This window comes from Rosa rugosa, chromosome 2, assembly GCF_958449725.1.
Source record: "Rosa rugosa chromosome 2, drRosRugo1.1, whole genome shotgun sequence".
Taxonomy (NCBI): Eukaryota; Viridiplantae; Streptophyta; class Magnoliopsida; order Rosales; family Rosaceae; genus Rosa; species Rosa rugosa.
The window spans coordinates 26835082-26856415 of record NC_084821.1 but is presented as its reverse complement, the minus strand read 5'-3'; the positions used below and the strand labels follow the sequence as shown (position 1 = coordinate 26856415).

The window sequence follows — 21334 nt, the reverse complement described above, 5'->3', positions numbered from 1 at the left end:
GAGTATCTATCAAAGAAAGTTTCATTGAAGAGGAACATGCCAAGGGATTCGCCCTAGGACAACCTCATCAATCCAAAAAAAAGAAGAAGAAGAAGAAGAAGACACATGGAATGTTGGATCTTCACAACACCAGATTACGACGACTTCCGAACTACATGTGTCATCAAAGACAAGGTATGCTCTGTAATAATTGACAGTGGTCTACGAGAGAACTTTGTAGCAAACAAAGTTGTGGATTATTTTCAATTACCGACAGTGAAGCTGAGTGATCCATACTGGATTCCATTTGGGGAGGATGAATATGCACAAGTAACAGAGGTTTGTAAAGTTCCTGTCTCTATGGGAAAATTTTATAAAGAAGAGATTACTTGTCATGTGATTGACATGGACGACACTAATGTGCTTTTTGGAAGATCATGGCATGAAAGCGTCAAAGGTGGTTATTGCAAAGACAACACATATTTATTCAGGTGGGAGTCACACAAAATTAAAATCAAGCCTGGAAGGAAGAACATCAAGAATGACCATCCTGAGGTATGTGAAATGGAACATGAAGAAGTTACTTTGAAGATTGAAGAGAAACTCATTAAAGACAAGGAAGCTGATTCATTCATCACATCGATATCCATGTCATGCATGCCTAATTGTGTTCAAGATCAACCCAAGGAGAAGTCAATGCCCATTCCTTTTCAAGTGGAGGAGTTCAAGTTTCAAGATGCTTATTCTAAACTTGTACGTATACGGTATTGGATTCATGGTGATACCTTTTAATTTCGAGAATATTGAAGTTGATGGCTTATCATGTTTTATTCCTACTAATGATCGAGCTGCATACAAGAGGAACTCGAGGTCGAGTTCTTTTCAAGTGGAGGAGACTGATGTAGGACGAGATTTTAGCCAATTTCAACCAAAAATCTCGAAAAGAAAGAAGCGTCTTCACATTAAGAAGTATAATTTGAATATTGGAATATTGGTATTCAAATAGGCTTCTTAATGATGAAATTAATCATAAATTACTCTTTTGGATATATCGGGATTCTCGAGCAAAATCTTGATTGGGATTCCAAGCGTAATATTATTTAGTATCTACGATTTTATTTTCGATTTTTATTTAATTAGGTTTAATTAGATTTCCTAGTTTTAGTGTACAATAAATTCTTCTTTATGTTTTCTAGTTGTATTAGGTTTATGTTTTGTGCCCTATATAAGGCACCTCTTTGATTGTAATTTTGATTCAAGTTATCAATAAAAAAACCAAATATTAGATAGAGAAACTTCTATGTTTCTTACGGCTGTGCCAGTAATTGCTAGTGGATTCTAGCTCATCTCATATGGCTTTCGACGCTTGACGGAGCCTCTTACTATCGTGTTCACGCTTCCCGCATCATAGATGAAGTTGACATTCATATGTATTTATATATAGTTCTATATTTCTAATAAATTGACTTTTTTCAAAAACTACATTTTGTTACTCTGTATCCCCGATATTTCCGATATCTCCCTTTTTCAAAATACTGATACATATAAAGATACCGATATTTAAAACCTTGGTCACAAATAACAGTCGATTTTTTCAATATAAATAGATCAACCCCGCCCTTCTCAAACCAACCCGCTTCTTTTTCAGGCTCATCTAACCTTCATCGCCTTCTCGTTTCTACATCTCTTCTTCTTGCAGCCAGCTATTTCCTTCTCCAATTCTCCCATTAGAATTCGACCCGACCCTCTTGTCTCAGGCTTGGAGTTTCGGTACCGGATCTCTTCTGATCCAATCGTCGTCCTCGTCTCGTTGTTTCAGGCCAGAAAGAATCAAGAATCTTCACCTCATGAAATCCACAAGGTAATGGAAATCTCATTACTTTTCTTGTATTCAAATTGATTCTTAAGCTTGTTGATCTCGTTCTTAATTTTTCGCATCGTTTTTAATTTCAGACAATTAGCCTTCGCTAATCGCCTGCGTTCGTTTAATTGGATCGGCGCGGCGGAGCAACGGTGGATGTTGATTGATATGATGACTGGTTTGTAGAATTGTATGGTTGTTGCAAAATCTTGTTTCAATCATGTAATCTTGAAGATGATGGAGGTAGGATAATCGAAGGAAGGTGTAGGAGACCTTTGCCATGACAGGTGCGCTTGCATGGCAGGTCCTAATAAATTTACTTTTTTCAGGTTTTAGGGGAGGGAGATGGCACGGAGTTGTTGATTTTTTTGGCTCCTCTTCTGCGTGCTCTCTCTCTCTCTCACACACACACACCACATTTTAGTCTATGGTTGCCTTAGTATATGAGAAGCCAAATAGGATATCAATTTGGCTATTGAACCGGCGGCACTAACTGCAGAATTTGACTGGCCATCTCGATTTCAATGCAGGAGGTATTAAGTTTCATTTGTTACTCCATTGAAAACCGGTTAAGATTCTTTGAACGCCTGGCATTTAAGATATTAATTCTATACTTGTAAACCCTGTGTGAAGCTATAGGAATTGGTTTGATCACTGCAAATGCTGCATTGGTAACTAGCATTCCAATGTCACCTTATAAAGTTCTTGCGCAGAAAGATCACATAGTTTTTCCCCTCCAATGACATGAGAAAGAAAACATTTGACTCTACCAGCATTTTAACTTGCTTGCTTTCGTATCCAATAATACAATATAGTGAACCTGCTACCATGCGCTCGAGCGCCTTTTCCCCATTCTCAGCTCTATCACTTGTTCACGATCAACAGAGAATCATAGTTGAGATCCATTTGATTCTAGTTTGCAATTCTTTCATCAATGATAGTTAATTGATTGGTATCTGAGCTAGAGTGCCTTTGTCAATTATTTGCATTTTGATGAGTAATTACTGTAGCTGGTAGTTTTTGTTTTGTTGTGAGGATGTGGAGGCACTAGGTGTTGATGTGTAGAGAGTAGTACTCAGAGTAGTGATATGTTCCATGTTATTTGGGAAGGTAGGGTTGTAGTTTGTTTCATATGTTTGTATCTGAAGCGATACTCTTATCAGCCAATTTGAAGCATCAATGTCTGTAAGCACAGAAGAAATGGTTGATGGAATATTGAAGTAATATGGATGTGCAAGATTCTGTTCTCATACTTGCTGTTGGTTCTTGTATGTTCCTCCTGTCAATACCCCTTTTTTTGTGTGGTTTGTATTGAGTGAGGATGAAGAATTATAAATTGGAAGGTTAGACAGTTGTAGAATTTCGCTGTACAGTTTTGTTTTGATGATTTGTGAAATCTTCATTAAATGGGTCCTGCAGGCAGACACAAGGACTAGAAATGTAATTGTTCATGTTTGCGTCGTTTCTTGATCTGAGGCTATCTCAGTTGTTGGACGTTATGTAATCGGTAGGTAAACTGCTAGTTTATTCTATTTGGAACGGCATCCCGATTTTCATATTGATCTATACTAAGTTTTGCCGCATTCTACTTGTCAGTCCTGCAATTGCTCTGTTATTGAGATATATTACGGAAGTATATGCTACAATTGCACTGGTGCGAGTGACCCTTATAGTTGGTTTTGAGCAAACATTTTGGGGAAGGTTCAGGGCGAGAAAATCTTTTCTATATCTTCTGAAGTCGTTTCAGTCTGCAATGTGGTCTCTGGGGGAGATTGCTTAGAGTTTTTGAGATCTCAATGTAAATGGCAATAAGTTGTAGCTGTACTCATGTGTACTCATGTGGCTTGTCACTTTATCCATCTGAAGGTTTTCTCATGCTTCATATAAGGTGCTTGCAATATCAGAATAATAATCACCAAGTAATTAGAGTACTATTTAGTTTGAATGACTTGTCCCTAATAAATTTCCAGAATAGATTTTGACTGACAGCATTCTTACTGTGGCTGTTATAAGAATTTTGAAGTAATATCAACATTCTTACTGTCATTGTTATTACATACAAACTGATATTACATACAAACTGATTTTGACTGCCTACATTTTTGGGTGGTTATTGCGTATGCTGAGTTATTTGCTTGTGTTCAAATTGTTTGGCTTGTTACTGCTGTTTTCAATCCATGGATCCAAAAGCTTATCCTGAACTTAGAGCATTGGGCGTGTGGTGGTTCGAGTCCACGTGGATCCCTTTATTGCTATGAGCATTACTGAATTGTTCCAAGAATGATTTGAATTGTCAATTTTCTGAAGAATTTATTGAAATGTGGGTGTTGTAAATCATTATGGCTATATCATGTAAATAGATATAGGGTAAATCATTATGTTGTTATAGGCTTACCCTTTCCATGTTTTATGGATGACTTTAGGAATCCTTGTTTTATGGAGGACTTTAGGGGTCCTTGTTTTATGGAGGACTTTAGGCTACATGTTCCCTATCTTCCACTATATGTAGTCCATTTCTCATCCATGTTATGAGGAGAATACAGAAAATACTACACTCCTTCTCTGCATCTAAACTCTCTCTCTCTCTCAAGTTCTTTGAAGCAAAGCTCTCTCCATTTTCTGCATGAAACACTTTCTATGTTCGTTTTACAACACGTTATCAGCACGACTAGCTCTAGGATTCGGATTGCCGATCGACAAGAGAAGAGGTGAATAACTCTTGGGTTGCAGAAAAGAAGAGGTTCATCATTCAATCAACATCAATCTACCAGCTCTACAACCAAGTATGTTTTTCCAAGCAAAAACAGATTTTACTGTTTCAGTTTACCTTCTGTCCTCTGTGTTCCCGTATTTATTTAAACTAGTAATTCAACTCCAAAATTCACCAAATTTTGTATGTTAGAGCCTCTGTGTGTTTACTGCATCTCTATAATTTTTCATATTTTTCTGGGTTGTTTTAGTTGGGATTTTGGTTTGTTTTTCGACTGCTATTCAGTAGAAGCTGCAATCACGATTTATGACTTTTATTGAAGCATCTAGTTTAACTTAATCATCTATGAGAGACACTTATTTCTCTTGCACTATAATTGGCATAATGGAATGAGTAAAAGGAAAATCAATAGCTTTTTAATTTAGCTATTAATTCATGTATATTGTGACAAATATCTATAAATACTTGTTTGGACTTTGTGATAATGATACATCTTTCCTTCATTATTTATTATGATAATGTTTTGTGGTGTTACCTGCTCATATTAAATTTAAATATTTTACCCGCTTAAATTCTTTGCATTAGAATATATATGTGCGGAATGCAGGTACTTAACGAACCGGAAGTTCACACACAGTCACACATAAACATTGAACCAAAATTTCATACATAAATATTGAACCAGAAGTTCACATATAGTATCGAACCTGTAGTTTTGACAACACTGAAATATTATGAATCTTTCTAAGTAGGCTCACCCAATTCGATGTGATGTCTAGGCAAGATACAATGAGGCTGTGTACTTAAGAGAGCCTCGCTCCACCCAAACCTCATACTCTTACCTGGTCGTATTTAATTGGAGTTACCAAAAGGGTTGAGTAATAACTTTTCATTCCTTGGCAGACCAGCTTGAGCCCAGCAGGCCCACTCTCCCTCTGCGGGACCTAGCAGCCTAGCAGGTCTCACACACCATTTGAATTACGCATGAAAGGTCGGGTCACAAGCCCGCAGACTAAGCCCGATAGGCTTCACTATGAAGCCCACTCCTTTGGTCCAGCAGAATCAAATAAAAGGAAAAATGATTTGATATTGTAAATAGATTCACCATATTTAATATGTGTAATTAATTGCCAGAAGCATTTATTCACATAATTGTGTGATAATTAATATGTTATTTTACTAGCATGCAATTAATATCTCAATTGATTTGTGATTTCCATTTATCCAATTTGTGAGATTATTTCAATTTGCTCAATTCAATATTATTGTGTTACTTGTCTAAATTTTCGCACTAGAATATATGTGTAGAAAATGCAGGTACCTAATGAACTAGAAGTTCTAAATGAACCAGTAGTTCATTCACATATCGAACCTGTAGTTTCGATAATGCCATTTAAGAAACTTGAAGTTTCCTTCATAAATTCACCACACATGATAAAACCAGTAGATTTTACATGTTTAATCCGATTTTCCATACCATGTTATAGAACCTGAAATTCCTATTAGTTGCTTATGGACGATACTACCCAAAGCACTAAGATTATTTGTTCTTTTCCTGTAAGAAATGCCAAATCTCAACAAACTTGACTTTGTTGCTTTGGAGGTTTCCAGAAGAAACTATCTAAAGTGAACTCAAGATGTGAAAATTCATCTGATTGCAAAGAAGATGAGATCAACAATCAATGCTAACAATGTCGTCATTGAGGCTTTTAATATGAGTGCCATAATTTTCAAAGGAAACATATGGAGAAAACACTCCAAGTTGAGTATCCGATGAAGAGGATACACAGACTCTTTGGGTCGCTCTAGAAGAGCACTTTCACCATCAAATGACCATTTTCTTGCTTGAAGCAAGACATGATTGGCAGAACGAAATTAGCCCATATGACCGTCTGCCACTTGGCCAAAGCCCAAGAGGCCATGTAATCAGGCTCCACGTGGCCAAGGCCCACGTGGTAGGAACCATGATTCCATAACTCAGCAAGCCCAAGTTGAAAGGAACACTGGTCCGGCCCGCTGCCACCAGAATCAGCATGATCTTTGTTATCAATGTGGAGGAATTGACTGCTGGTCCCGCACCTGTTGTGCGATAGCCTAAGCAGAAGATGAGTATTACGCCGGTCGCGGAACTCGAAATACCAACTTTATTAAAGGGTCATTTTCTATCGATTCCACACTAGAGATCACGGATTTTCAGGCAGTTACTGAACATACCGAGGATTAGAACTCAAAGACATGGGTATAATTGGCCCCTTGTGCCATATCTATTTCATCTTAATGAATGAAACATCTTCGGATTTTGGTGATTTATGTTTTCAATTATTTTGGATTATAGAAATGTGGTTATGTTCGAATATATTTAATTCAATAAACTTATTCATACATGTGATCCATTGAATTAAATAAATGAATAGGCATATTCTGTGGGGAAGTTTGTTGTCTGGTTAAAACTGCTATTACGCACACCATACTCCCAGATCGGAGATATTTTTCAAACTTATTATCTATTCATACCTCTGTGACAACCGTATCAGGCCAATCCAACCTGATAGAGGGTTATGGCAAAACCCACTATATGTTGTCCAATGGTACTGAACCTACCATTAATGAGGCCTTATAATCTCCACGTTCCAGAAGAACGTTATTGAGTATTAAGGATATTCGAACCAACGGTTATCACGCTGAAACCACTGAGAAAAATGAGTGTAATATCTTTGCATAACCTCCAAAGTGTGTGGCCAGAAGCGTACATTGGAGAAATTGGAATCTGTTAGCTAGATGCTAACTAATTTAAGCAACTACTTGCTATGGCATGACCGTTTGGGACACCCAGGTCAAAGTATGATGCACCGTATCCTCAATTCATTGCAGGTGCATCCCCTTCTGAATAAGGGTCTTGTATATAATGACACGCTATGCCATACTAGACCGTCATATGCAAAGACTAGTACATACACCACCATTTTTCTGCACAGAATGCAAGGGAAATTTGTGGACATATATATCCAACCACCATGTGGACCAGTTAAATATTAATGGTTTTGGTTGATGTATCGACAAAGTGATCACATGTTACACTATTGTCCACAGGAAAACGCTGCTTTTGCTAAACTCTCACCCATATCATGAAATTGAGGGTTCACCACTCGGATTATCCCATAAAGTCTATAAGACTTGATAATACCGGAGAGTTTACATCGAAGTCTTTCGATGATTATTGCATATCCCTTGGGATTGATGCTGAACATATAGTTCCCTATGTTCACACCCAAGATGGTCTCGCAAATAGAATCTTGGTAATGCGCACCAAGCTTCTAATTTTTGCGTGGGGCTATGCAATCTTGCATGCAGCTATGTTGGTCCCGTTGAGGCCCACTGCTACCCAACCTTACTCCACGTTACAGTTGGTAACTGGGTACGAACCTGATGTTTCGCACTTACTCGCATTTGGGTATGCAGTCCGCGTGCCAATTGTGCCGTCACAACGTACAAAATTGGGTCCTCAACGAAGGATGGGCATATATGTCGGTTATGAATCCCCATCCATTATACGCTTTTTAGAGCCCTTGACAGGCGATCTCTTTACCGCTAGATTTGCGGATTGTCACTTTGATGAGACAGTCTTCCCGCCGTTAGGGGGAGATAAGAACGTTACCGTTCCTGATGAACGACGTGAATTGACGTGGAATGTCCCCACTATGTCTCATCTTAATCCCCGAACCGCACAATGTGATAATGAAGTGCGGAGAATTCTAGATCTACAGAGTGTAGCCCAAAATATGCCAGACGCTTTCTCTGATCTAGCTAAAGTGACGAGATCACATATACCTGCTGCAAATGTGCCTGCAAGGATAGATGTCCCTGTAGGACGCGTCGTCCCAGATGGACGAGGTACGACCATGGCGGCTAACCAGTCACATATCCCTGCCCAGAAGCTAGATAGACCACTAGGTTCGAAGGATTCTTATCCCCAGAAGAGGGTAAACTCGGCACAAATGAATCTTCTTGACATCGCAATCTCAAACTGATTCATCTCACGAGATAAATCCGGATTATGGGTCCGTCCTAGAAGAGACGACGTTGGGGGACGCTCCAACATTTGAACCCACTCCCGAGAATAGAGAAATCTCGGTAAATTTTGTGAGATTTGGAATTTGAATGAGATTATCATCGATGATATATTAGTATTTGCGGTGGCCACCGAAACTATAATATGCGATGATCTCGAACCTTGCTTTGTTGATCAATATCAACGAAGAGACGACTGGCCAAAAAAAAAAGGGAAATAAACAATCCAGGTCAAATTAGATTCCTTGACAAAGAGAAAGGTGCTTTGAGCCTGTTGTTCCTACACCTTCCCATGTTAAACCTGTAGAATTTAAATGGGTATTTTGATAGAAGCATTTTAATGTGATATTTTAATAGTTAATTCCTCACATTTTGCTTAGTTAATTCCTTAACGAATCGATTTTTAATTCAATTTTTATTTTTAGGTACATTGGAGTAGATGATGATGAAATAAGTGTTAGGTCCATAAAATGATGGAGAAAAATGGAAATGCACTAAAAAGGTCAACTTTACACATTTTCCTACTCCGGCTAGGAGAAACCAAGCCAAGCAAGGAAGAAGGAGCGACCACCTGACCAAATGAACTTCAAATGAGCTGAAACCTTCCAGATCCATTCTAGACATCCTAAGAAACATTTCTTATGAAGAGTGCAAGAGCCAAAAAGAAGTGGAAGGCCTTCAAACAGTCAGCCCAATGTTCTGCAGAAGCAAAACTGGAAAACTGGACCTGTAAGGAGTCCAGCAGAAATTCCGGCCCAAACACATGGAGATAAATTCTGAAAATTTTACAGAATGATCTACACTCATGATGGATCATTTCATATGAAGAAGTCACGGGCAAAATCTGAAGTCTTGGTGGAGAATTAATTGAAGGAAAAATGAGTAGAAAGTGACTCAAACCTAACAAATTCCATTAGTGTTTAAATATTCAAACCTAATAAATTCCATTAATGTTTAAATGCTCAAACCTAACATATCATCATTTGTTTAAATCCAAATAGTTTTGCTTGGTAGCCTATAAATAGAGGTTACAACAAAGAAGAAAGACATTCCTTCATCCATTCCATTTTCTTTGTCTCTCCATTTCCTTTCCATTTTCCTTTCCATCCTCTAGTTTCAAGTTTAGTCATCTCCACGAGTTCAAGCAAGGCCAAAGAAGAAGAAGAGAAGCCGTGAGCACTTCCATCCATAGCCATCCTTGAAGCTTGCTTTCGAGTTTCAAGAATCCACAACGTGAATCATCCATCTCATCTTCATCCACGGTGTAATCCTATTCTCCTTTGTAACCTTTGCTTTGAATTTCGTTGGTTATGAACTAGTTGACATATATGTTTGAACAAAGTATTATTTCTGGAATTTTTATGATTAATTGAGAATTTTCAGATTCATATATTGTGATTCGAGAGTTGCTTATGTGGGTTTGTTTAATTAAATTTGCGTTATAGATAACTTTTGTATTTTAATCTTATGTGGTTGCAAACACTTAGGGTTTCGATATGAATGGTGCTAGGTTTAAGAACATGAAATCGACTTTTCGTTTTGTGTAAACTTGAATCAAAGTAGTAAAGGTTTTGTACAAAGATCGAATTTAATTAAAGAGAATTGCAATTAGGTGGACTTTTCCATACTAAGTTGTACACTTGAGTTGATAGCCTTTCTCTATGTGTAATGCGTTAAACATGACATGATTGACTAGCTTTCTAGGGTTTGATTGCATGTTTGATAGGATTAATCTAGGTGCTTTCGCTTAGGTTAATTAGCATTGAAAAGTAAAAAATGGGAATTCATTTGCTTTCGAATGTTTCACATGATCAACTCCTTTCTCATGACTTAGATGAACAATATTAGGGTTTGAATCAATTTTAATCATAAGTTTCGGTTTTGATCTTTGTTCCTTCATTCCATTCGTATTTTTATGTTTTTGCATTTTAATTGTTTTTGTTAACTTAGTTTCATTTTCGAAAAAACCAAAAACAAAATCCCCCCTTTTCGTGTAAAATGTTTATATTTTGTGAATACATTTGTGAATATTATACTTTGTTTTAATTTTAATTGTTTAATTGTTTGACAATGACAGGTGTACCCTCAATCCCCGGAATAGAACGATCCCTATTTGCTTATACTACTAACGATCTTTTCAGGGTTAAATTATGCGCTTGCTTTGAGGATTAATGCTTGTAGTTAGTTTTTGTCATAAAAAGAAAACAAAATAAAAAATCAGAAAAATCAGAAAATTAAAAAAATTAAATTAAAAAAAAAAAAAAAAAAAAAAAAAATCGTTAACTTTGTTTTAGGTTTTATATTCATGTTTTGGTTTTTGTTTATCTTTGTTCTTTAGTTTGTTTGTTTTGTTTGTTTGTTGTTAGAGTCAAAATGAATTTTGGGTAAATATCTTCTTCATCGTAGGCGCATCCAATGGGATGTGATGTCTAAAGGTCTAGTTTGGATATGAGAAGTGCTGACAAAGGGTCTCATCCCCTGTCAATCAAGTGAGCTGAGCTCCGCCAAAATCGTTCCTCTCTTCACCTGGTCATGTTCCAAAGGAGTTACCGAAAGTATCAATTTTTGGCGCCGTTGCTGGGGATTGAAAAATCACTTGTTTTTGTTTATAATTGTTGTATATAAACTGTTTGATACTTAGTTTAAATTAACTAGGTTGTTTTTTTTTATTGTTGAATACGAGTTTAATTGTGAGTTGTAAATTAAAGAAGGAATAGGTGAAGTCGTGTTTATTAATATTGGCCTAAACCCCTTATTGGTACCTAGTTCAGGTCCCTTAAGGTTGAGGGCGGTCTTTATTAACATTCATTGAACTGTCTAACACACTTAGGACCTTTTACATCCTAGTAAGAATATCCTATGTGAGATGGTGTCTAGGAAGGGGACAACGTTCATGACGGGTTTTTGAATCCAGAAGTGCTTATAAATGGGCTTAGCTCATGCCAAAATGGATTTTTCCTCTCGTGTTCACCCTCCCCTACCTGGCCATTTCAGTAAGGTTGCCCAACGGATGTAGGAGGGACTTTGTGTCTAGACGACTATACTTGGGCCGCACGTCCACTTGATTTACCGCTTGGAATTAGATTTGATATCAATAATGTTTATAACAAAAGAAATACTTGTGCATACTCTTTACGTGTAAATTATTTTGTTGTTTCACACTTTATACTTGTAAAAATACTTTTTACGTTTTATACTCACTTGTGTACTTAACTTGTGTCTTATGTACAAAATACTTGTTAATTATACTTGTAGTTTGTAATTCATAGTTACTTGTTTATTATTTTTTTTTTTTTTTGTATTTCTTTGTTAATATTAAGTTACTAACTTTATTTAATGTAGGTACCGTCTGGCTGCAAGACGTAAAATACAAGCGCTGCTTGGGAGGCAACCCAATTCAGAATATAATCAGATTTGCTTTCTCTTCCCCTTTTACTCCTCCATTTTCTTTTTGTTTTAGTAGTTATTTTCGTAAATTCCATCCCTATATGCTTACTTATTTCATTGCATGCTTTTAATTGATTACATTGAGGATAATGCAATATTTAAGTGTGGGGGAAGGGATTTATATTTTTGTCTTTCATTTTGAATCCTATAAATATTTTTGTCTTTATTTTTGAGTCCTATATTTTTTAATAATAATAAAAAAAAAATTAAAAAAAATAAAAATAAAAATAAAATAAAATGCATTCATTCAGTCTTATTAAATTCAGCTTTTTACAAAAAAAAAAAAAAAATAATAATAATAAAAAAAAAAAAATTAAAAAAAAAAAAAATAATAATAATAAAAAAAAAAAAAAAAATGCATTCATTCAGTCTTATTAATTTCAGCTATTTACAAAAAAAAAAAAAAATAAAAAAAAAAAATAAAATAATAATAATAATAATAATAATAATACTCTATACTAAGCCATGTCTGCATCTCTGTAGGAGTTAAGGCTGAGCTCAAGGGAAATGTGAGAGCCACCGCCATAACCGCTACCTCTCTCGGAAGTAGTCTTCATGATGCCCAAGATGTCCTCACCATGCATGGGGAACAATGGAAGGGTTTCAATCTCCTGGTGATCTCCTCCTCGTTGTTGCAGGGATGTTTGTCCTCCTGTTGTGCCAAAAGAGTTGTACTGGTATTAGTGTTGAAGTGTGAGGAAGAATATGAAACAAAATTTAAATCAAGAAATCCTTCATTACCAGTAGAATCAGTGGAACCAAAGTTGAGATTAATGGATCTACCATCATCAGTAGAACTAGTGGACCCAAAATTGATGTCAATGGATCCACCAGCTGGCCCAAAATTGATGTCGATGGATCCACCAGCACCAGTAGAACCAGCTGGCCCAAAATTGAGATCAATGGATCCACCAGTACCAGGAGAACTAGTTCCCATGGGCACTTGAGCAGCCTGATTGCACCTCTTCATCTGCTTCTCTCGAGCCCTGACATTCTGGAACCAAAAATAAATGTTCTTGCCCTCAACATGTCCATACTGGTTCAGCTGGAGACAGATCTCGTGAATATGCTCTGTAGTTGGGCGCTTAACTCCCTTGTCGTAGTAAAGATCCTTGAGGATCCTTATTTGATCTGGAGTAGGAACCCACCTGGCACGGCTTCGCCAGAAATCTGTGTTGGCACTACTCCCGGCTGCTTGGTTGTTTCCTCCATCCTCGATTTGTTGCTGGGTTTGTAGCTCCATCAGTTGCAGAGTTCGTGGTTCCATGGTGATGGGTTGAGGGGATGTGAAGATCGAAGAGTAAAGTTGTCAAGTGTTTGAAGGAGTTGTTGTTAAAGGGATTAAGGATGATGATGGTGTGTTGGAGATCTGAAAGTTCAGAGGAAAGATGAGATTGAATCAACTAGATGGGAGAGAAGATCAGAAGAGAAGGATTGAATCGAAGAAGAAATATTTTGAGTTTTGAAAGAAGAGGAAAAGCTGAAGAGTTGGGAGAGAGGGGCTGGAACTCAGGAGAGATTTTCGTTCCTTTGGAGTGAACAGTTGCGCCCTCAGAATGCACCTATTTATAGAGCGAGGTGAGCAGATCTCCACCGTTGGATGGACGATTCCTGTGATTCATTCTACGCGTTGGATTAAAGTCGCCCTGAAACCCGGAAAAGTTGTTGGCGCGTGGAGAGCGTGTAAGGGGACCGAGGGAATCTCGAGGCGCTGTGGCAGACAGCTGTAGCCGAAAGCAGATTTGACTGCCATAAATCACGGAAGGGATAAGCCGTGACACAAGTGGGCCGTACTTGGGCCTGTCTCGGATCAAGGCATCACTGTAGCTGTGGGTGGAGGCCTGATGGGCCGAGTTTCAGAAACAGTTTTGGATGAGTTGGGCTGGGTTTCTGCAACAGTCTTGGATGTTTTGTGCCGAATTGTTGAAACAGTTGAAACAGTTGGTTTAAATAAAAGGATTGGTATGGATAATAACGTGAGCAGCCGTGCTCGAGTGGTTGAGTGTAAAGTTCGTGTACAAGAGGTCTGAGGTTCGAACCTCGCCTCTCGTTTATTTTTATTATGTTCGTTTATGACATAATAAGTATAAAATTTGTACACATTATATTAAGCACAGCTTGTGCTCCAGTGGTTGGGGACAAAGGTTTCGTGCAGCAAGTTAAGGTTTCGAACCTTGCCTCCCCCGTTTTTTTTTATTTATGTCACTCCATCAGAACCCTCCTCCGAAGGCTGAAACCAGCAAGAAGGCTGCCACTCGCCCGCATACCGCTCCTCCAAAGGAGTAAATGGAGGTACAAGTCTAGGCTGAAAGACTTTAAACATTAAGCGCTGCATGGGAGGCAACCCATTTGAACCGTAGCTGTGGAGGAGCCATCAACGCAGATTTGCTCTCTTAAACTCTATCTCCTCTATTACTATTTTCTGATTGTATCTTTGTTATTTGCATTTTTAGTTTTTGTTTTTAGGTTTTCTTGAGTTAATCATTCCATTCACATGATAATTGTTCATTGCATGCTCTAACTTGTTTAACATTGAGGACAATGTATGATTTAAGTGTGGGGGGAAGGATTAATGCTTGTAGTTAGTTTTTGTCATAAAAAGAAAACAAAATAAAAAATCAGAAAAATCAGAAAATTAAAAAAATTAAATTAAAAAAAAAAAAAAAAAAAAAAAAATCGTTAACTTTGTTTTAGGTTTTATATTCATGTTTTGGTTTTTGTTTATCTTTGTTCTTTAGTTTGTTTGTTTTGTTTGTTTGTTGTTAGAGTCAAAATGAATTTTGGGTAAATATCTTCTTCATCGTAGGCGCATCCAATGGGATGTGATGTCTAAAGGTCTAGTTTGGATATGAGAAGTGCTGACAAAGGGTCTCATCCCCTGTCAATCAAGTGAGCTGAGCTCCGCCAAAATCGTTCCTCTCTTCACCTGGTCATGTTCCAAAGGAGTTACCGAAAGGAGAAGAGAAATATCCCTAAGTCCAAAACGTTTTTTTTTTTTTTTTTTTTTTTTTTTTTTTTTTTTCTTGTATGTTGCGTCACTTTATGTGTTGTTCTTGTTTTTGTTTTGTTTTGAGTCATAGGATGCCTTTCAACTGTCTGGGATGATTCTATATCTCTGAAATCATGACTAAAAGAGGATCACAATATTGAGATGATTTTAACATGGTATTCTTTGGTTAATTGAGATATATGAAAAATATGTGCTTTGTAGTGGATATGGATTGCATGACCTTGGTACAGAATATAAGCATGTTAAGATGAGTTGTGATTCATAAAGCCCATGTGAGATAATTGAGCCATGTCCCTTTTTCTTGGAGTGAAATGAAAATATATTCTTAATTTCTTGGCGATGTTTTGATGATCTCATTATTCTTTCATCTTGATTGACTGCTTGCCATAGATTAAGTTTAATGGACTAGAGAATGCTAGAATTCGCTCTTGTGCTTGTTGAGACGTGATATCAATACATGGCCCTGATTCTGGAAGGGATAGAGGTTCTCTAGGAATTACCACCATTGCCAAATAAACTTGTGTCCCCAATTGTGCCCGTCGTGGGACCCCTCTAGTTAAGCCCCTTTGAGCCTACATTAAGCCTTTTCGTTCATCACCCTTAAAATCCTTAACCATGAAGCTTAGTATAGTTACAACTCTACCCTTTGTTCTAAGAACTTAGTGGAGCTAACTTTTGAGACATATTACATGGGTTTGGTGTTAAAGATGAAGATTGAGAAGAGGTGAAAGTTCAAGTGTGGGGGTAGAATTGTCCATAAAGAAAAGATATGTGAAAGCCGTGAAAAATGAAAATAAAGAAAAAAATATATATATATATATATACGGCTAAAAAGAAATAAAAAGAAAAGTATATGGACTTTAATACCCCATACTTAGTGATTTTGGAGTTTGCTTTGAATTGAAGGCCCACTACAGAAAAATTTGGCCTTTGTCCATTTCACTAGATTCAAGGGAAGTTTACATTGAAGATTGGGCCCAACATGAAGACATTTGGCCCTCTTATATTACCACTATGGGGAAGTGACGTTTTTGCAATGCCTTGGTGGAATATTTCGAAATCTCTACATTCATATGAGCTCTACTAGGTTTTTAGGACACTTTGATAAATCCTTACCTTTCGTTTCTTTAAACCTTGAGCCTGAGCCCCATTACAACCCTTGAGAGAGGACCTTCTTGATCCTTAAGATGGGACAGCCATTGATGTGGAGATAAGTTACAAGAGTTGAACCTATGGCAGTCCATTCGTGCAAGTAGTTGATATCCTTCATGAGATCTTTAAAAGAAAAATTATGTGCTTTTGTTTCTATACATATGTGATCTACTTTGTTTATCTTTCACATGTACTTGAGTGAATAAGCTTTTAAGCATTGCCATGATCTGAGAGAAGAAAGAGGGATATACTTGTGAGATTTGAATCATACTTGTCTGAAGCATGCTAAGCTTAAACCCATCACCATTGTTACAACCAAGTCCTACTTGTGTATGTGTGGATTACATGTTTTAATTAACTCTCGAATGCCTAAACATTAATTCTTGGTTGAGTGCTAATCTTGGTGTGGTGAAAGTAAGAGATTGCTGAGACAAAAAGTTGAAGGGCAATAGAGTCATTGTATTTGTAGAGTCTTTAAATTTTCGTTGAGTCTTAGTTGTGTCTGTGTTTTGATTTTGCTAAGGGACTAGCAAAAGCTAAGTGTGGGGGAATTTGATAGAAGCATTTTAATGTGATATTTTAATAGTTAATTCCTCACATTTTGCTTAGTTAATTCCTTAACGAATCGATTTTTAATTCAATTTTTATTTTTAGGTACATTGGAGTAGATGATGATGAAATAAGTGTTAGGTCCATAAAATGATGGAGAAAAATGGAAATGCACTAAAAAGGTCAACTTTACACATTTTCCTACTCCGGCTAGGAGAAACCAAGCCAAGCAAGGAAGAAGGAGCGACCACCTGACCAAATGAACTTCAAATGAGCTGAAACCTTCCAGATCCATTCTAGACATCCTAAGAAACATTTCTTATGAAGAGTGCAAGAGCCAAAAAGAAGTGGAAGGCCTTCAAACAGTCAGCCCAATGTTCTGCAGAAGCAAAACTGGAAAACTGGACCTGTAAGGAGTCCAGCAGAAATTCCGGCCCAAACACATGGAGATAAATTCTGAAAATTTTACAGAATGATCTACACTCATGATGGATCATTTCATATGAAGAAGTCACGGGCAAAATCTGAAGTCTTGGTGGAGAATTAATTGAAGGAAAAATGAGTAGAAAGTGACTCAAACCTAACAAATTCCATTAGTGTTTAAATATTCAAACCTAATAAATTCCATTAATGTTTAAATGCTCAAACCTAACATATCATCATTTGTTTAAATCCAAATAGTTTTGCTTGGTAGCCTATAAATAGAGGTTACAACAAAGAAGAAAGACATTCCTTCATCCATTCCATTTTCTTTGTCTCTCCATTTCCTTTCCATTTTCCTTTCCATCCTCTAGTTTCAAGTTTAGTCATCTCCACGAGTTCAAGCAAGGCCAAAGAAGAAGAAGAGAAGCCGTGAGCACTTCCATCCATAGCCATCCTTGAAGCTTGCTTTCGAGTTTCAAGAATCCACAACGTGAATCATCCATCTCATCTTCATCCACGGTGTAATCCTATTCTCCTTTGTAACCTTTGCTTTGAATTTCGTTGGTTATGAACTAGTTGACATATATGTTTGAACAAAGTATTATTTCTGGAATTTTTATGATTAATTGAGAATTTTCAGATTCATATATTGTGATTCGAGAGTTGCTTATGTGGGTTTGTTTAATTAAATTTGCGTTATAGATAACTTTTGTATTTTAATCTTATGTGGTTGCAAACACTTAGGGTTTCGATATGAATGGTGCTAGGTTTAAGAACATGAAATCGACTTTTCGTTTTGTGTAAACTTGAATCAAAGTAGTAAAGGTTTTGTACAAAGATCGAATTTAATTAAAGAGAATTGCAATTAGGTGGACTTTTCCATACTAAGTTGTACACTTGAGTTGATAGCCTTTCTCTATGTGTAATGCGTTAAACATGACATGATTGACTAGCTTTCTAGGGTTTGATTGCATGTTTGATAGGATTAATCTAGGTGCTTTCGCTTAGGTTAATTAGCATTGAAAAGTAAAAAATGGGAATTCATTTGCTTTCGAATGTTTCACATGATCAACTCCTTTCTCATGACTTAGATGAACAATATTAGGGTTTGAATCAATTTTAATCATAAGTTTCGGTTTTGATCTTTGTTCCTTCATTCCATTCGTATTTTTATGTTTTTGCATTTTAATTGTTTTTGTTAACTTAGTTTCATTTTCGAAAAAACCAAAAACAAAATCCCCCCTTTTCGTGTAAAATGTTTATATTTTGTGAATACATTTGTGAATATTATACTTTGTTTTAATTTTAATTGTTTAATTGTTTGACAATGACAGGTGTACCCTCAATCCCCGGAATAGAACGATCCCTATTTGCTTATACTACTAACGATCTTTTCAGGGTTAAATTATGCGCTTGCTTTGAGCGTATCATATTTGTAAGGAAGCGTTATGAGAAAAACGAGATTGTGATACACAAGGCTCGTCTAGTGGCGCAAGAATTTTCTCAACGCCCTGTGATTGATTACGAGAAGGCGTATTCTCCCGTAATGGACGTCATAACGTTCCGCTACCTTTTCAGTTTGGTAGTTTCTGAAAAACTGAATATGCAGCTTATGAATGTGGTCATAGCTTATCTCCATAGGGATCACAATACAGAGATATACATGAAAGTTCCTGAAGGACTTATGATACCCGATGCAAATAGTTCTAGACCACGGAACACGCTCTCCATTAGTTTTGAGGCGTTCACTTTATAGATTGAAAAAATCTAGACGGAGATGGTATAACTGTCTAAGTGAATATTTGATCGGGATGAGATATGTGAATAATAAACTATGCCCATGCGTGTTTATGAAGGAAACAAGTTCCGGGTTTGCAATTGTGCGGTCTATGTCAATGACATGAATTTGATTGATATTCCTGAAGAAATCAAAGAAACCGCAAAGCACCTGAAGTCAGAATTTGAGATGAAAGACCTTGGGAGAACAAATCATTGTCTCGGAGCCCGAGCACAGTGCAGATGAATTTTTGGTCCATCAACCAAATTACATCCAGAAGATGTTAAGACGCTTTAATGAAGATAAAAGCAAGCACACCCATGGTCGTCTGAAGTCTAGAGAGAACCGTATCATCCTGCAGATGATAACGAAGAGATATTGGTGTCAGAAGTCCCATATCTAAGTACAATAGACCATGGGTACTTGGCTCAATGCCCTAGACAGGACATCCCATTCGATGTGAACTTGTTAGCTAGATATAGCTCTGCGCCAACACGCCGCCACTGGAATGGCCTAAAAAGACATTTTTCGCTACCTTAGAGGTACGGCGGATATGAGCTTATTCTATCCCTATGCATCAAGGAATGGATCAAACCCACTTGATCCTCAGAATGATGCTCGCCTTGTTGTATATGCTGATACAGACTATCTATCAGACCCGCACAAGGCGCGTTCCCCAACTGGTTATGTCTTTGCCATTAGGAATACTGCAATTTTCTTGGAGGTCTACAAAACAGACCCTTGTTGCTATCTCTTTGAATCATGCTGAGATTCTAGCTCTTCACGAAGCAGTACGTGAATGTATATGGTTGAGAGCCATCACAAAGCACATGTGGGCTGCATTCCACCATTGATGAACCAACCACTATCCACGAGGATAATGCTGCTTGCATCAAGCAAATGAAGACGGGTTTCATTAAAGGAGACAACACCAAACATATTGCACCAAAGTTCTTCTTCAATCAGCAACAATAGGAGCATCAGAAAATTAAAGTCAAGCAGATTCGATCTGAAGACAATCGTGCAGACCTCTTCACTAAGTCACTACCAAAGTCTACATTCCAGAAGCATGTATAAGGTATTGGTCTACGTAAATTATCTGAATTACCTAACATGTAATTTTCAGGGGGAGTTGAAATCAGGGGGAGTATCCAGAAGCATACCCACTTGACCATCGTGTACTCTTTTTGTCCTTCGTCCAGGGTTATTTTGTCCCACTGGGTTTTGTTACCTGGCAAGGTTTTAACGAGGCACATCTTTAGCATGGTCGCTCCACTTATACTACATCCTGAAGATGTTTTGATTCAATATATATGCATTTGCTCATCTTTTCCCTTCGACCACGGGTTTTTCCCACTGGGTTTACCGGGCAAGGTTTTGGTGTAGCAAATCTAAATGCATCCCTCTCGTAGACATACTACCTACTTATGATGCTAATAAGAAGACTCCACTTATCTCCGAAGCTGTGATATTACTACTCCACACTCATGCGCGTTGTGCTCTTTTTCTCCTTCGACCAAGGTTGTTTTTTTCCCACAGGGTTTTTATTACTTGGCAAGGTTTTTGATGAGACAACTTAGAAGCGCACAACCCATGCAACACTATTGACATGAAATATCCAAGGGGGAGTGTTGTAAATCATTATGGCTATATCATGTAAATAGATATAGGGTAAATCATTATGTTGTTATAGGCTTACCCTTTCCATGTTTTATGGATGACTTTAGGAATCCTTGTTTTATGGAGGACTTTAGGGGTCCTTGTTTTATGGAGGACTTTAGGCTACATGTTCCCTATCTTCCACTATATGTAGTCCATTTCTCATCCATGTTATGAGGAGAATACAGAAAATACTACACTCCTTCTCTGCATCTAAACTCTCTCTCTCTCTCAAGTTCTTTGAAGCAAAGCTCTCTCCATTTTCTGCATGAAACACTTTCTATGTTCGTTTTACAACAGGTTTTAGTTTTTGTTAAATGGTTTCTTTTGCTGTTAACAGCCTGGTTACTCAGTCTCTTTGCTCTGCAGCCTCTGCCCTGCTATGCTCCTCATTTCCTCTTTGTGGTACAAGCTGTGTCAATGCCAGTCGCATGAATCTTCGTGTTCTTCATTACAGCCAAAGCCAAGCCTTCGATCATCAGTTCAGTGGCAGCACGAATTCTGTTATAGTAGATACTTTGAGTTGATTCTGAGTAGTGTAGACCCAAATCAAGATTAGAAGATTGTTTCAGGGACAAAGCAGCCTAGAATTCTGGTGCTTAGTTTACGTAAGGGATATACTTTGCTACCTCTTTCCCGTTTCTATTTGCAGCAAGGCTGTTGTATTCTGTTGAGAAAGGAATCCTTTTCTGGTCATGT

General features: G+C 37.4%; 1 protein-coding gene across 5 annotated transcripts; it reads left to right on the top strand.

The window, feature by feature from the left end:
• Positions 1-1606: 1606 nt before the first annotated feature.
• LOC133731550 (uncharacterized) lies at positions 1607-21323 on the top strand. 5 transcript variants are annotated; one of them, XM_062158918.1, is made up of 4 exons: positions 1607-1840; positions 1933-3347; positions 3437-4623; positions 5330-8809. In XM_062158918.1, the coding sequence occupies exon 4, from the start codon at positions 7676-7678 to the stop codon at positions 8576-8578; it is 903 nt and encodes a 300-aa protein (XP_062014902.1). In that variant the 5' UTR covers positions 1607-1840; positions 1933-3347; positions 3437-4623; positions 5330-7675; the 3' UTR covers positions 8579-8809. The 5 variants fall into 5 exon arrangements, 3 of the variants coding, with proteins under 3 accessions (XP_062014902.1, XP_062014901.1, XP_062014900.1); XR_009856711.1 differs by lacking the exon at positions 5330-8809 and adding an exon at positions 20976-21323 and having other exon boundaries at positions 1933-3728; XR_009856710.1 differs by lacking the exon at positions 5330-8809 and adding an exon at positions 20936-21323 and having other exon boundaries at positions 1933-4164.
• The last annotated feature ends 11 nt before the right edge of the window (positions 21324-21334 follow it).

What these genes read in the sequence shown, in the direction of transcription:
- LOC133731550 (XM_062158918.1), top strand. Translation starts at nt 7,676, where the DNA reads ATGAAATTGAGGGTTCACCACTCGGATTATCCCATAAAGTCTATAAGA.